Genomic DNA, 17,615 nt, shown 5'->3' with positions numbered 1-17,615 from the left:
ATAATTACACTGAGATCCAGTCCCATTCCCCCAGAATTTGGTTCCCATACCCCCAAGGATTATGGACATGGTTAAGATCTCTTGACTTAAACCAAATGGAGCTTTCTTTACCTCTACTGTTTCTTTATGTTACAATTTAAAAATAATCAATGCAATAATCAAAGGGATGGTTTTAAAGTTTAGTGCAATAAACGGCTTTGTCAGTTAAACGGGATACTTATTTATGCAGATACCGACACTGAGAATTAAAAGATGGATATTTGAGTAGGAATAGGGGACATAGGGATTTGATCCCAAAAGATGAACAGTTAGGAGCTTTGAAAAACAACTATCTTTCCATACCTAGACTGGCCACGGATGGGCCAATTTTCCATTGGATTCGCCAAGGATTTACTGATAACCACAAGAAATTTAAGGGAGATGATAGAGTATGGTGGAGAAGAAAGGCAGACTTCTCCAGTGGCTCTTCAACCATCTATGTGGTGGAGAAATGTAATCTTCCACATCTAGTATCGCCCTAGGTGACTGTTTCATGGTACCTGGAATGGGGTACCAGATCCAATAAGAGCTATGCCTCCTCCCTTCAATCTAGAACAAATAACAAACATCCAGATCATGGCAATGTTGATTTTCCTATGAGCTCAACTATCTTTATTAAATCCACAACATGGCATTTATTGCATTGTCACTCCTGCCCATCAACCAGGGATCACCCTTTAATCATAGGGATGCATTGTAAATTAATAGGTCTGCAGTGTGCGAGCTAGGACTAGACCCTGCTTACGTACCATAACACAACCCCTTCTCTAGGAGATCACGTGGATTGATCCATTCAGCTCTTCTTTTAGATGCAAGGTCAGAGAGTCGGGGGGCTCACATTATGTATTAAGAACTCAAGCCATGTGCCTCCTTTTCATTCCCAAGGGTACTGAAGCCTAAAGGTAGACCCCATAATAAAAACTGGTACCATTCAAAAGGTAGGGTGTCCGTAGTTTTTAAAGCTGATCTCCATCCAGCATAAAAATTAAAAAGCCATCCCACCCATCCCCTATTTATCTAGTCTAAAGGGTTTAAAAAAAAAAAAAAAATCCACCTAAAAGTCTAATTTACTTACCTGAATCTATGGTCACATGACACTTCTTTCTGCTGAACAGCAGAGTGTCCTTCTTTGGTTGCCCAGGGAGCAATGTGTACACTTCCCATTAGCTGTCCATTGGCAAAGTCTTTAAAGGGTTCAGAGGACTTCAGCAGTGAGAAGATGTTATGGTGATGGAAAGAATCAAGATTGGTCAGTGGTGCCAGGCCTGGATTGCAGTGGTAGGCCACTGGTCTTTACTAATGGAAAAGGCTCTATGGAGGGTCATGTGACAGCAGACTTTTAGGCATTACATGGTATTAGTTTTTAGTTTAGTTTGCCCGGAGATGGTTTTTAACAGTATATAGCACTCATGAGCCAGGGCAGCAGGGTTAGAAGGAACACTAAACTACAAATTTACAGATTTACAAAGTGTTCCCAATTTAAACGGCTTGTTAACCTATCAGGCCACCTCTGGTAATTCCAGGAAAAACTTATTGAATATGCTATGTGGTGATGGTGGCTGAGTAGAGTCAAACAAATCACTATGGTTCAAGACACAATAAACCATCTTCCCCTTCTCTAAGTTGTTGATCTGTACAGTTAAATAATGGTTGTGAATATAAAGAAGACAACATGCTTTGTTCAATAGGACATTCTGGTATTAGTTTTTACCAAAACCATTGCCTATATAAAAGGGCAACATCCGTCTGGTATACCTAGGTAATAGTATCATGATGTCCTAATACAGCCCTTGTCCTGCTTACCCACAAGTGGGGAGCAGGGAGTCCCCCTCAAGAATGGTGTATGCCCTGTGTGTAAATTATACTGGCAAGTGAACTGGTCAGAAGAATCAGTGGAAGGATCGGCTCACTTGGGTAAATCAGTGGTGTGTAGCGAACATCTGATCTCATCCAAAGGCTGTTTTAACTAATCTCCTCCTCACCATTGATCAGCTTCTGGCTTGTTAAAGCTACCAGAATCTATTGGCTCAAAATTCAACATCACCTAGACTTCGAGGGACACACATCCTGTTTAGCTTTTCCAAACTTTCATAATGGGATAAGTTAATGTGAGTCACAGAATGCAGCTGGCATCAACATCCAGTTTTACCATCTCTCTTTCTCTATCACTCGCCAAGTGAATGAAAAAAGAAAATATCAGAGGAGCTTGGAAGCAAGCAGCACAGAAGTCTGGCAGCTACACACAACCGTAACTACAGATGAGCTGTGTTCTATACAGGATGGAATTAACAGCTCACGAGAAGACACGGCTATATCATCTGCAGCCAGGAAATCTGAATTCCTCTGCCAGGACCCCCCATCTTGCAGTAATCTCTGCATATCTCTGTTTCCAATTTTATAATTGCTTTGATTAATGCTGATGATATTTTCACTACTGACACACGAAGCTGAATTCCAGGCAGAAAAACATTATTAAAGCCCATTATACTTTCATTAATTAATCTTAAAGCAGCCCTGTCAGTCGCCTAGAGAAATTCAACTGGAAATTCTCTGGAATGGAAGTGTTATAATGACTTATCTGGTGGCCCATGCCGTTTTAGATTGTAAGCCCTCAGGGGCAGGGCCCTCCTTACCATCTTGTCTTGAATTGTATTGCGATTGTAATGTCTTCCTTATATTGTAAAGCGCTGCGCAAACTGTACCTTGTGTCTCTCCTCGTCTCCCGGCCGAAAATCTGAATTATGCATGCGCCCGCCCCGAGATCCTTTGCGGCCGCCCGAGATTTTTCAGATTTTCGGTCGGGAGCACTTTTAACTCGTGTGTCATACCACCCCTGAAACTGATGAAATATTGCTTTATATTACTCCATCAGTCAAGATTATCATAAATCCATTATCCCAATTGTGGTGGTTGACACCATTCTTTAATTGCTGATTTCTCTGATGGGATGAAGGCAGCTTTGTACGTGTTTCACTGTGACAGCCACGGCGTTGTCAGGAATTGTGGAGGGATAGAATAAAATACATACATATTGGTCCCATATATCACATATGCAATTATTTACATCCAAATCAATAAAAACGTGATCATATTGTTGGGTGTCGTTTATGCTTCTTGTATCTGGGATGTGGCAGGGGTGTCTCCTTTGCTTACTGTACATACTTTCTGCAAAAAAGTGTCCTGAAGGTGTGCTAAAAGTTCCCAAACTAGTTCCCAAAATCAAAGTATGTACCCAGTACCCAATAGTAGGGATGGGTAGACAGGATGGCAAAGCAGATTTAGCTGCAAAAGCAACTATTGGTAAAAATGTGTGAAATTTGAAAAGTCTCAGGTTTGGTCATTGATCTGCTTAGGTGAAATGTGCTTGAAAAATGTTATCCAATTTTTTAAAAGTCTTGTATTTTTTTGCTAATATCAGCATTATTCATGTATTCTTTATTTAGTATTAGTAATTCATATATTTATTATTAGTATTAGTAATCCATTTATTTTCAGTATTAGTATTCATTTATACTTTATTATTTATTAGTATTAGTATTAGTAATTCATTTATTATGTATTATTAGTAATCCATTTATTATCAGTATTAATAATTCATTTATTCTTTATTTATTATTAGCAATCCATTTATTATCAGTATTAGTAATTTATTAGTATTAGTATTAGTAATTCATTTATTATGTATTATTAGTAATCCATTTATTATCAGTATTAGTAATTCACTTATTATCAGTATTAGTAATTAAGGTATTATTTATTTATTATTAGTATATTAGGCTCAATTCACAAAGGTTAAGTAGAAGGACTGTAATCTTTAAATCTCATTCCCATAATCCCATCATTTCTATAATTCCCATGATCTCAATTTCAATCCCATTTTCAAAAATAAGGATCCTTATGCTGGTGTGTATTAGCTTTGTGAATTGAGCCTTTTGTATTCATTTTGTATTCTCCTTTGATTAATGTATACGATTTTTATGTGTGCATTGTTCCTTTTAGATTTCATAGTTTGCTTTTTCAGCTGTCTGTTTTGTCTGTGGAAAGAAAAGATAAAATAATGAGGGTAAAAAAACTGCTGTTATGGCAAAAAAACAGGTCCAGGATAGTTGAAAGGAACTTCTGTAACCTTAAAGAGCCATTTAAAGCGCATTGCATCCCTAAAGCAGAACTCTGGGGGAAACAAACATTCTTAAAGGAGAACTATGAGGTGAGTGCTTTTCACTCACCTCATAGTTCTAGACGACCTGTGACAATGAGACTGTCACAGGTCGGCTCAGTAGATCGGGAGGTGAGCGAACACATACCGTCCCTCACTTACTTCCGATCACTTCCGATCCTGTCACGGCTCTCTGCCATGACAGGGGCGGGGCTGGATTCCCCCATCCCCCGCTCCGATCCTCCATCGCTGACTGCCGGAACGGACTCTAGATAGGCAGAGCCAGCTGTCACTCACGCAGCTGGGCGGATCCAGACATAATTGTCGGGATCCACTTCAGCTGCGGCGTCTCAGTATACCGCAAGCTGTAGCTCGCGGTATACTGAGCTTAGGGTGACGGGACGACGCTAGTGTGTGTCCTCCCGTTACCCTAAGGAGAACTATGGGGAAAAGCCCTAACCCCGTAGTTCTCCTTCAACCCTTGCAGTGGGGCTACCCCCGGGGTTAAATGCTCGTTTGTGTCTAGGTTAAAAAAAGTTCTACTCACCAGATGCTCAGAGCTGGCCAGGTCTTAGACGAGTCCCAGGAGCCTCACTTTCCCTCCACTGCAGTGGTGTAAGGATCCTCGAGTCATCACCTTCAATGTATAGGACGTGAGAACACCGATGGACACCAAGGAGTAGCAGCCAGTCGGCTCCAAGGTTCATGTGAGTATAACTGTTTTTGTCTGTGAAGGTTCTCATTCATCGAGGTCATGGTATATCTGTAAAAAATAAGTCAAGGCAACTGGACTTACTGTATTTTTCTTGAAGATGTTTCACTGGTCGTCCAACCAGCTTTCTCAATTCAGAATTGAGTAAGGTGGTCGGATGTCCACTGAAACGTCTTCAAGAAAAATACAGCAAGTCCAGTTGTCTTGACTTATTTTTTACAGATATAGCTGTTTTTTTTTTTTTTTTAAACTAGACACAAAGGAGCAGTTAACCTTTGCAGTACAGGGGTAACCCCATTGCAAGCATTAAGCATTTTTGTTCCCCCCTGGAGTTTCATCTTAAAAAACACCCCCCAAAAACCTTAATTTCCATGTTCATCATTCACACACCAAAATGTTACCAACATTTTCAGGGGCATGAAAATTCTTAGTTTCACTCATCCTTACCCTCTAGCTACCCCTCTACGCAAGACGCCACCCTGTAAAAAAATCAGCCATGTCCCCACGTAACATTTTGGAAACCTAATGCTTACAGCAGAAACATATGATGAGTTCCTTTTTACAGAGACAAGACGGGAGATGAAAATCATGCAACTTTTTTTCTTGCTCTTAACATCCAGCGTTTTTTTTTCTTGTAGATTTTTTTTCTTGTATGTGTAGACTTTTCATGTGTGCTTTTGTCTTTTTATTTCGAGCCAAAATGTTCTTGGTGACAATAACGTAGGTATGGCCCTCTGATCATCTGTGTCACAGTAACCCATTGATTGTTCTTTTATGAAGATTTTCTGCTCTAGATTCAGATGGCTGTGGCGCCCGTGCTCTGTGGACCAAAATTACAAATGCCCCGCTGTAACCAGGAATCTTGGATTTACAACCCCGGCCCCTGTTCTCAACAGGAAACATGTTCAAACGTTTGTCGAGCAGCTACAATTATTAATGTAACCTCTCCATTGCCAGAGAGATGCAAAATGGAAGCGAGGGAAAATCTTTATTGGAGACACAGGCAGCAATTTATCAAATCCTCGCCCCAACTAAATACCATTGCCATGTATGTACAGCACCCTGCTGCCTGCCCCTACTAGCCGTGCACTGTATGGGAAAGTACAGGGACCCGGTACTAGCAAGCAGTAGATATATGAAAAAAGATTGAAAAAAAAAAAGTTACCAAAAAGGTGATTACTTACTTTTGCCCGCGCCGCTCGCTCTCGTCTGAAGAGCTGGAGCTTCTCGAGCAGCCATGCAGGATGATGGGGCAGGTGCATGCGCAGTAGAACTCTTCGGCGGGGAGAAGAGAGGAAACACAGTGGAGTGAATGCACTCAGCTGTTAGGCGGACACCGTGGGACCCGGAGAGTCTGCGCTAGATTAGAGACCGGCCCCAGGGCTGGAGGGACTTCTCAATACATGTGGAAGGAAGAAGATGATTGGATCAAGAGGCATCATTTTAGGTAAGTCATTAACCTCCCTGGCGGTATGATTAATATTTTTTTTTCCTTTTTTGCTCTATCTGTTTATCGTTTGTTTTTTTTAACTTTTAAACTTCCCGCTGGTTCCGCCCCCCTGTGACGCGGACGCTCACAAGGGACGGAACCCAGAAGAGGGATGCTGGCATCGGCCGGAGGACACAGCGGGGATCGCGGACAAAGGAACAGACGCTACGCTGTATTCCCGAGTGTGACTCGGGTTTACCGCTTATGGTACTGAAAATTAACCCCGAGCCACACTCGGGAATACCGCCAGGGAGGTTAAAGCAGCATGGGGGGGCAGAAGTTATGACATTAATGTCACTTTAAGTCTCCTGGGTTGTGGTCTAATATAGGTCGAGTCATTGGCAAAAACAGTATTTTATGGCCCATTTGCACTGTTGCTTGCTTAGTGTTTTTTAGGTGCATTAGTGCTGGGGACTTCCCAATGGGGAAACCATTAAACTTTCAACAGAGTTTCTAAAGCTTCCTCACCCCATTCACACCTATACGTACGCATGTTGCAATGTGCATTAACACGCATGTGCACCTATTCATATGTTATGGTCCCTTAAAGTAACATTAAACTCTCAAACTTTTTTCAATAATGAATCCATATCAAAGCAAAGTACATCCTCCAGCAAAGTATTTCTTTATATTTTCCCCAAGCAATTACAGTCATCATGTTTCTGAAGAGCTCCAACTCTCTCCGCTCTGCTTTCCTGAACCTCCTGTCCAGTAAAAGATCATAAGGGGCAGAGCAGTCTCCAGTTGCTCTCCATCTACTAGCTTGGAGAAGGAAGGAGAAGGGGGGAGCAAGCAGCAGAGAATTGGCTTGCCCTGCTGTGTCTGTGTCTTTGTCTTTGTGGAGACACACACGGTTTACTATCACACACAAGGGTGTCTCCATAGCACCCTGCAAGGGGAAGGAGCCACCCTAAAACAGAATATAAGAGCCAGTGCCCAAGTGACCAGCTGATTCTGCAGGAAGCTAAAACTTTTAAACATCAAAGAGATTTCTTCAGCATTTAAAATAGCTTAAAAATGGGCACCCTCAGTGCCCATTCAGACTATTTTGATTCATTATCACTTGTATGTTAGCATTATGCTGACTTTTTTTAATACAGCGCTCCACAACGCATGCCATGCATTGTGGCGTGCTGCAGTGCAGGGGCATTTTCCAATCCTGACAATGTACCTTGGGCAACCATTCAAAAAAATAATGAATGTTGCCGCAGCGCACCACAGTTCAGGTGCTACCTTGTGTTGTAGTGATGTGCGGTAAAACACACTGTTTACAGTGACAATGTTTCATGAAAAAGCAGAAGTCATTCCAAAAAATGCAAAACCCGAATCCCAGCCGCCTCCCAACTCTCCGCTGTTTGATGTGGGAATGTTACATACACGGCCCACCAATCATTGTATCTCTGTACAAATATTCCCACTGACACAATGCTGCTACTGTAAATGGGTAACTGTCATGTATTTCGGTCCAGCCTCAGTACCTGCATCTAAATAATAAGACTTGGGGGATTAATCAGTGAAGTTTCTTGCGTTGCATGGTGGGGTCACATTCATCAAAGTGACAAAGACTTATGTCAAGTCATCTTTGGAGGCATTCAATGCTTCCAGCAAACTCTCTAGGGGGCTATTTCTTTTAAACACAACCTTCAAAGAGAGCCATTTGTTTGCTTGACTGGGTGGCAGTTCATGGGGGGGGGGGGATAAAATATTTATACACAAATGAACCAATAAAAGCATAACTAAAATACAAATAGAATTTAAAATGAAACTACAAGTGGTTTTTTTTTTTTTTTAAGGTTTTCTTATCTAGACCATTTATTTTAAAGTGGACCTGTCAGCCGAACACAGATTAATGAATAACTCCAGAATGAATTCTCTCAATAGTTGATGTAATGGAGGTTTTCCTTCAATTTCCAGCAGGGCTGTGACAGGCCAGGCCTGTATTTTTAGCTGAGCTGCTATTGTTACCAGTTCTTTGTATATTTGTATAGAGAACCATGTAGAGGGCAGATGATAAGGTACTTATGTGTCATACTGTATTTTGACACAGTAATGATGTGTCCGAGAGTCCGTTTACCTATCAATGTACAAAAAGGGTCTCACCCATCATGGGGTGAGACCCTCACAAGGATGAGACCCTCATGGGGTGAGACCCCATGAGGGTCCAATGAAAGTTTGATTGACATTTGTCAAGTCTCTGATTGCATTCTTGAATGTTCTGACCAAATTTTTCATATGTCCGATATGGACACTGGAGTGCATGGGGACGAGACCCTTACAGGGATGAGACCCCCACAGGGATGTCTGGTATGGACACGTTAACCTCAGTGTCCCACGCTATGTGCCGCCTGAAGTGACCACCCCAGTTGTCCTCATTGGCAGCACGGGCCTTGCATGCGATGCTGACAGATAACTTTGAAACAATGTTCCCGGTACAGGGAAAGCTCATATGTATCCTGTACGATGGTTAAATTTTATTGAACGAAATCTTTATTGAAAATAACAGAAAGGCTGCCAACATTGACCACATTCTGAGACAGCAGACTTTCAAAGCTGGAAATGACTGTTTTAGCATCCTCATGGGCCCCCTCCCCTTCTGAGTCTGGGGCCCTGGGCAGCCGCCCATTCTGCCCTTACTAATTCACCACTGGTTTGCCTCACTGATGTACTTCTACCCAGCCGTGCCTCCGCTGTTAGTGTTCCAGACTCGGTCTTGTCATTATATACCTGGTCATTGTTGGAGTTCTGGCTGTGCACAGTCAGTGCCATTACGCAGGGGTCATTAGAGAATGCCTGGAGGTATTTTTAGCCAGAGAGCGGCACAGTGTGAGCCGAGGAAGGATGCGGCTGAGAGAGCAAGGAAATGAGTCTGTCAGTTAGCTGCCAGCGGGAGGATAATTGGGGGAGCGCGGGTCCTTTGCAGTGACAGAACACCTGTTCCTATTATAACCTGAGGAATTTCATTCAGGTGCATTATTACAGAAGCAGCAGGATGTTCTGATGTGAACATTGGGGACACTGGGGACTGAAAATCCAACTCATCTTTCATCTACCTATAGTGAGCATTGGTGTGATGTTCACCATTCTCATAAACATTATAAAAAAACAAAAAACTGCTCATATATAAGTCTGAGATAAAAGAAAAACATACTCCGTACATCTCTGCAATAAGTTCACATTTCCCCATGATTAGTTTCTTAAAAACACTGCAAGTACAGAAAAATACTTGTTCATCCTGCCAGAAATCCTCTAAACTCCTAACTTCTTGTTTGGACTGACAATGCTGCTTCTGCTGACTTAAAGGAGAACTATGAGATGAGTGATTTCCACTCACCTCATAGTTCTAGCCGACCTGTGACAATGAGACTGTCACAGGTCGGCTCAGTAGATCAGGAAGTGAGCGAACACATACCAGGTTTGCTCACCTTCCGATCCTGTCACGGCTCTCTGCCGTGACAGGGGGAGGGGCTGGATTCCCCTCTCCCCGCTCCGATCTGCCAGCGCTGACTGGCGGAACGGACGGGGGAGGGGGCGGGTACAGCTGGCTCTGCCTCTAGATAGGCAGAGCCAGCTGTCACTCACGCAGCTGGGCGGATCCCGTCATCTACGTCGGGATCCGCTCCGGCTGTCGCGTCTCAGTATACTGCGAGCTGTAGCTCGCGGTATACTGAGCTTAGGGTAACGGGAGGACGCTAGTTTGTGTCCTCCCGTTACCCTAAGGAGAACTATGGGGAAAAACAATGAGCCCATAGTTCTCCTTTAAACCCCAAGCAGAGATGTCAGCCCTACCCAGGGCTACATAACACCCCCCCCCCTTATGTTTTGGAGATGACGAGAGGGAGAGTGTTCTGCAGTCCAGCAGAAGAGAACTGGGAACATTTCTCTTATCTATGAAAATATATTTTTTTTTGTTTTTTTCTTTAGTGGCAACCATTTTTGCCACACACTGCTGTTGCTAACTAAATGTCATTATATTAGGGCTTGCATCTACTTAATGAACACTGAACCCTCTGAATGCAGTTGTATATTGTCTACAAATAGTTCATGTATTCTACACACACTAACCATAAGTACCTGACTCTTTCTTGATCTCAGCCTCCATGTTAGTATTTTACAGCTGTGTCATGTGATGCGTAGCAGCGCTTAGACCTAGACAGGGGTGGGCAACACCGGCCCTCCAGCTGTTGTGGAACTACAAGTCCCATGAGGCATTGCAAGACTGACAGTTACAGGAATGACTCCCAGAGGCATGTTGGGATTTGTAGTTAAAGCTAGGGATCCCAACCTGAAAAAAGCAAGTTCAGGGAGATGCCCTCCTCATTTCAGGGAGGTGCCCATCTGCAGGGGGGGGGGGAGAGAGCACCCCCCTGAAATGATGGCAGATTGCACGGGAAGCAATAGCTTCTTTGCTATCTGCTGCTTTTTTTTAGTTTTTTTTTAGTATTCTGACAGCTGCTGCCGTCAGAATAATAATAAAAAAGAAACAGCATAGGAATGAATAGCTAGATTCCTATTGGCTATTTCAATTTGCAATATCCAATAGCAAGCTGGCTATTGCACCAACCTTCTGCTGCTGTCAAACACTAGAAAGGGGCTTGATGGAGAACTTCAGGTGTACCTCTGCTGATTGACAGCAGCAGTGGGCGGGGGCAATAGCTAGTCTGCTATTGGCTATTGCAAAGTAAAATAGCCAATAGCAATCTAGTTATGCATTCCTATGCTGTTTTTTTTGTTCTCTGACTGACGGTGGCCGTGTCAGAAAAAAAACAGTTCGCAGGGAAAGGTTTACTCTGCTAGATAAAGCAGAGTAAACCTTTCTGGCAGAAAATGTTTCTCTCCTGGGTGTCCAGGAGCCGCTATCTAATAACGTTAGACTCCCGGAACGTCTGGGAGAGTTGGGATGTCTGGTTAACGCACAGCTGGAGGGCCGGAGTTGCCCACACCTGACTTAGAGAGATTGAGGGGCAGAACGAGGGGGCAGCCAAACTCTGCGCCATGCACAAGGAAGAAGGGTCAAAGTTCAATTCACCTTTATGCCTGTCTTTTTGGATTAAATTATATTGCACCAGGAAAGGCGCCTCTTCTTTTGTGTGTTTCAAAGTTAGCCAAGCTTACACCTTACCTGTGTGTTGTTGCTTCTTCATTGTCCAACCAGGGGAGGGGTTGACACCACTATAAATCCCTAACTCCAACAGAAAAAGTAGTGTCACCCTCCTATCTGTGTATAAATCACAAAGTGACTGGACAAAATGGCAAATCCTTTGTCGGCTGTGTGTGTATTTTATCTGTGTATTTACCTTCATGTCCCTTGAAATGGTGTTATACTATGAAAAGCCGTGTGCTACCTCCGCTATGATCTATGCCACAGTCTGGGTTCCTCTACCTGCAGCTCCAACTGTATCAGGCTTTCAGTCACCATAATTAAATTACAAGTTTCTTGGCGTAGAACCGGCTTGGTGAAGCTGTATATATTCTGTCACATTAAAAAGTAACGGCTATTAAGCGATTCGTTTATGTCTCTTAGGCTGCAGGCTGCCTGAGAACTTCTATTGTGCACTTGACAATGCAGCCGGTTGGATTCCAGTGAGATGGGCCAAAAGGAAGCTAAAAGCCTGCCAATAAAATTTAAAAAGTACAACCCTGATTTCCGAAAAACCAGACCTGGGAATGAAAAAAATCAGGAAAGGAAGGGGGTGCCACCAGTGATAGCAGAGACCAAGAAGATTTTAAAAGGTCAAAGGAGTAAAAACAGCCAAAAGGGTTCACGGTCTACAACTTCCCCCTTCATCGGGACTTGCGAATTTATTTGTTAATTGAATCCCTTTGGAAAAATTTGGACCCGGGTTAACTAGTGACAGTAGCCAGCAACACAGGATTGGAGTTTCAAGGGCTTCCTTGCTCCATTCCTCCCTCCCCCTCTCAATTTGGGAGCCCTGTAGTTTTTTTGTTGGAAGAGCCTTACCCGAATGCATGAATGTCTCAAATGAGAGAATCATCTGCAATGTGTGTGAACGTTGGGGTGCATTTATATGTGATGCCATGTTTATAGCTGTTGTACTAAGAAGCCAAGGGATGGACACCCCTCATCCAGAAGAAGCCTAAGGGCAAATACTCCATGGTGGGGGTTGCCAGATGGAGCAACTGCGGCATGGAGGACGTGATGAAAAGAAAATTACAGGAAATCAGGAGTTTAGTGTTCAGCTCAGCCATAACTGACTTCTTTGGTCTTGTGTTAATAGCATCAGTTTGAGATATTTCTGAGATCATTCACAGTTCATTAAAAGGTGCATATGACCTGCTGTTGACTTGCTTCTGACCTGCATTTGATCTCGTTTCAAGCAGGGTTTGCATTCCCATTGACTTGCATAGGAAATTAGGAATGCAAAACCTGTTTGAAACCAACAAACATGATTTTGATGTACAAGATGTTCAATGGTGATAGCAACATCAGCAATAAACTTTTTACTATAAACTCCATAACAAAGACTAGAGGCCACCACCTCAAATTGGAGAAAAGATTTAACCACAAGGGGCATAGGGGCTTCTTCTCAGTTAGAGCGGTTAGGGTCTGGAACTCACTGCCGCAAGCAGTGGTATTAGCTGAGAGTGTTGAATCATTCAAAAATAATTTAGACAATTTCCTCAGAGATTGTAACATACAGAGGTACAGGTACCCTTAAAAACAAGATCACAGGGACTCATACACATGCAGAATCACATACATACACGCAATAGGTTGAACTTGATGGACCTGTGTCTTTATAAAACCACAAATACTATGTAACTATGTAACTTTTAATATGCCTGCCTGATATTCTCATTGTTCTTTTTATCTGTTGGTTCTCAGGTCTCTGGGTTGCATCCTCTATGAACTGTGTACATTCAGACGTGCTTTTGACTGTCCTAGATGGGTCAAACTGGTATCGATGATCGTTAATGATCCATGCCCCAACCTTCCGTCCAGATATTCTGCAGAGCTCAATGATATTTTGCAAAGGTGAGAGAAGAGATTAGATCATGTAAGATAATTATGTGATTGGTCGAGCTGAGCCAAACCTTTCACATGTAAAGGGGGACAATGCAACTGTTACCAATCATATTGATACCGCTGAGTAATTAGCTGTGGGAAATGGAAAGTGTTGTGCCTTTTAATTAAAGTATATCTAAACCCAAGCGCAAAAATGTCATCTATTTCAGACCTGCCAGCCCTCAGATGTGCTGGCTGTATTAGTTTTCCTTTTCAGGCTTTTTTCCTCTTTATGTGTGCCTGGTAATACTGCCAGTAAAACATTTCTATTCTAGGGTGACAATTAGGTCACTGGATTTCAGGCAGGCTCAGCAGGAGTTTGTTTGCACCTTTTCAACAGACATAACAAAACATTTAAAAGGTATATCTACTAGACCAAAATGGTGTCAGAGACTTGCAATGCCTCATGGGTCTTGCAGTGCCACGACAGCTGGAGTGCTAAAGTTGCCTACCCCTATTCGAAGAGAAGATTTCCCCCCTACTTTGTGGAAAATTCTTCTCACTTTTTTGTTGTGTATCAGGTACAGGAAGTGAAATAGAGTGAAATCTCCCCAACATCCTACAGCTGAATCTTTGACCCCTGTGAGGTCCATTAGATCCAAGGTCCAGGTTGTACACTGGACCTCCTGTTCTCTCCAAGTTGAGGCTTAGATTTACCCTTTCCTGGATCTAAACTCCAAACCCCATCCTTCCTTTGTGGTGGGTGCATGCCAGGAAGGTCTCTGGCACGGGGGCGCCTGCAAGAGTTGGGGATGTCTGTAGCACTGTGGTATAAAAGGTGTGACACTCCAAGCTGTGAAGCCATGTCCCCTACACCTCCAGAGACAAACCCTTCAAATTGTCCTTCCTACTTATTTGGAAATGCTGGCAATGACTCTATGATTTCCATCCCCATTGACAGGACCCCTATGGACAACACCTATATGGCGACTTTTAATCCACCAACTCCTTTGAGAGATCACAAGCCCAACCCATCCACATTTAAGTCTCTACGAAAAAGGTGCCATGCCACACTTGCCTTTGTACAATCTCCACTGAGTAAATCCACCAATCTCAGAGAGAGCATGCCGCTCAGGGAACTCTTCAAAGAGATGACATTGAAGGACGATTGAAGTAAAAATTCCTCTCCTGCATTTTCATTACAAGTATTTGTTAGGAGAGCCTCTGCTCTCTTGCTCCACCACAAGTGCCGCTCTGCCATCGTGCCCTAAAACACCCCCTGCCCTCATTGGCCGCTGGCAGCGCACCTTTATGAGCAGCATCCTGGTCGCTTGACAGTGGTTGGCTGCGGCACTATGGCGCTCTGTTTGAACATCACACACCCCGGGCTCTGGGCTTGTCATAGCATTTCCTAGCTAGCGCTGGACTGTATCTCTTTAGCCTTGCCTTACCTAGTTTCTACTGTTACTGACCCTTTCCTTGGATAACGGATTAAACATCTGTCACGGTACTTCAACTCTCCCCCTGGAGGGTCGTGGCAGGCACTATAGTTCTGCAAATATAGTGCTCAAGTCCCGGGGGCATTCAAGTACTGGTAGGCATCCTAGCCTTACGGTAAAGACGTCTACCATAGTTGAAGCCATACCCTCATTTCTATTTTCGCAGAACAGGACGTAACTCGCTCCCTTGCAGTATAGACTCAGAAGCCATGGAAGATGGCAAATCGGCATTGGAACCCGGCAACTAGAATTTTAGAAGAGGTCAGCAAGGGCAGACTCCATGTTCTCTCAGTACAGGATTCTCTTAAATAAACTATTGCCGTGAAGAAAATGAAATGGTTGTGCCCAAAAAGCGCACACTTGCAGCATGCAACAGTTTGACCCTTGCCTTGCTGAAGCCTATTCCTGGGCCTAACAGAGACATTGAGTGCAGAGCTAGATCCCTCGGAGCATCGCCTCAGGGACCTTCCAGCAGACTCTTAGTGATATGTGCCTACCGAGCCTGTGAGTGCTTCCCCAGAGCCCTGCAATTTTTTCAGCATTCCCAGGATCAAACCAGCAGGCATTGCCACTGATTGAAGGAGATGTGGACAGCAGCAGCCTCATTACCGAGCCCAAAGCAACCCAGTACAGGCGGACTAGTTATCCTGCGAACATCCAGAGCATTATAAAACGAGGAGGAGGGCTTGTTGCATTGCTAATTTAAGAAATGGGCTGAAGGCTGGCAGGGAAAGTAGGTCGCAGCAAAGCACTTCTAAAGTCTAGGAAATGTAATAGGCTGCAGGTGATGTGAGAGATGGGTGAGGAACCTTGAACTGACAGACAGCAGCGCAGTACATTGCTTCACAAAGTCACTTTATCTCACCAACTTTTAAGGCTTTCAGACGCACCTGTCTAACATAAACGTTGGAGAGAGACTTTTTATGTGGTCCGGGGCATTACATTAGGAACCATTGATGCCAAAAGGCCAAGAGGCAGAAACATAAAGAAAGAGCTCCTACAAGAATGAACAGAAAGGATTCAGTTAACTACTAATGATTATCCAGCAGCACTGCAGTTGTGGTAAAATCAAAAAGCTCGCTCAATTTATCCAATGGCTCAGTTAAACTTACAAAAATAGCTTTCCAGTCAAACAGCGTGCTCATTACCTACTATTTTTGTAGGTTTACCTCCACTTTTCTGTTGTAATAGTTGTGCAGTGTCTCTAAACATGACTGCACTGTCCGATAGGCACCAGAGTTGGACCAGACTGCCCAGTGCAGGCTGTAACCTGACAATCTGGGTCAGGCACACCCTCCCTCTTCCTCAACGCTGCAAATCTGTGTGCAGACATTTGTGTTGTGGGGTGCAGCTGGTACGTAGCTATACCAGCATAGAGCATTAGAATGGGAGGGCAAGAATTGCATTGGCAGGAAGAGAAAATGGTATTTTACAGCTGAACTCCAGTAAAAAATGTTTGGGGGCTACTGCACCAGTCACATAAGTTACATCTAATAAGGAAGGTCCTTGCACAGCTATGGGAGTATCCGGCATCACCGAAAAGATGTTTTACAGTAAGCAGCAGCCAGCAGGACATAGGAAATTATTCATTAGCTGTAACGTATGTGAATGGTGATGTTGCCCCAAAACATTTTTACTGGAATTCAGCATTAAGGCATTTCAAAACATGTCATACTGCAATACAGGCCTTACCGAACTTGCTGGGCCCCTCCAGAGCCTGAGGCCCCGGGCGCCCGCACCGCCTGCACCGGCGGTAGTTCCGCCACTGAGGCCTATAAAGAGCAAAAAAAGATGAGACTTCTGTTGGGCTTTAAAGCAGACCTAGAGTCAGATATATTTTCTCATGTGAAGTGAACACAGGCTGAGTAACACGTCAGGTATTTATTACACCAGTATCTGCTTTCAGATTTTGTTAGATGCTAGGGACTGAAACCCCTTGGCAGTTTCATATATCTCTTGGGAACTCTATTGATATTTCTGTAATGAGTTCCTGGATCTGCACACCTGCCGTGACCATTAGGAGGGGTTCCTACTCTCTCTTCTGGTTTTGTGTTTTCTTTATATTATGCATGTAACCCTGTTTCAGAAAGGGGTTATGTAAGAAGATCTTCACCTTGCAGTAATTAAAGCCAATGCTTTGCTGGCTACTGGGCAGATAAGGGATCCTGGGCCTCCAATCATGTGAAAGTTTAAGGCAATTTCTGTTAGGTTGTAACTCTTTAGTGCCTCCATCCAGAAGGGCCTTAAAAAGATAAGCGAGGCTCTGTCTAGGAACACCTTGTCCGAAGGGTACATCACGCTTTTACTTTCGGCAGATGACGAAGTTCAGGTCCATGCTTGATTGATGTTCAACTATTTAATTATGAACTTGATAGGAGGTAGGACAGGAGAAGGTGGATTACCCCGAACTAGGTTGTTGGGCTCCAACAGATTCTCAGGCTCGAAGTTGCTGCTGGGTCTCAGCACCTAGAAGAATCACACAGAACTTCCTCTAGAGTGCTGCCGCCACAAAACTGGATGTTCCAGTTTTTCTTTGTTCCAGTGATGACTCTAGCATAGGACACATTAGGCCAGCATAGCCTCCTAAATGCCTTTATATACGCTTCAAGGCCAGAAGATCTTACTGTTGGAGTATACAAGACATATAAGAAGCCAAGGGCTGACTCAGGCCACAGGGTCCCATCTTTAACGATAATATATTGTAAAGCGCTGTGGAAACTGTTGGCGCTATATGAATCCTGTATGATGATAATAAT

General features: G+C 43.5%; 1 protein-coding gene across 1 annotated transcript in view; it reads left to right on the top strand.

Annotated features, from left to right (window-relative positions):
- LOC108787703 overlaps positions 1 to 17,615 on the top strand; it is a 188,067-nt gene that overhangs the window by 78,513 nt on the left and 91,939 nt on the right. The window contains exon 7 of the mRNA XM_018557315.1: positions 13,241 to 13,390. Within this exon, the coding sequence (XP_018412817.1) occupies positions 13,241 to 13,390 (150 nt within the window). The remainder of the gene's footprint in view (positions 1 to 13,240; positions 13,391 to 17,615) is intronic.

This window comes from Nanorana parkeri, unplaced genomic scaffold, assembly GCF_000935625.1.
Source record: "Nanorana parkeri isolate BGI_ZX_2015 unplaced genomic scaffold, ASM93562v1 scaffold280, whole genome shotgun sequence".
In the NCBI taxonomy this organism is placed as follows: domain Eukaryota; kingdom Metazoa; phylum Chordata; class Amphibia; order Anura; family Dicroglossidae; genus Nanorana; species Nanorana parkeri.
Note: the sequence above shows the minus strand (reverse complement) of the source record. Positions and strands in the feature narration are given on the sequence as shown.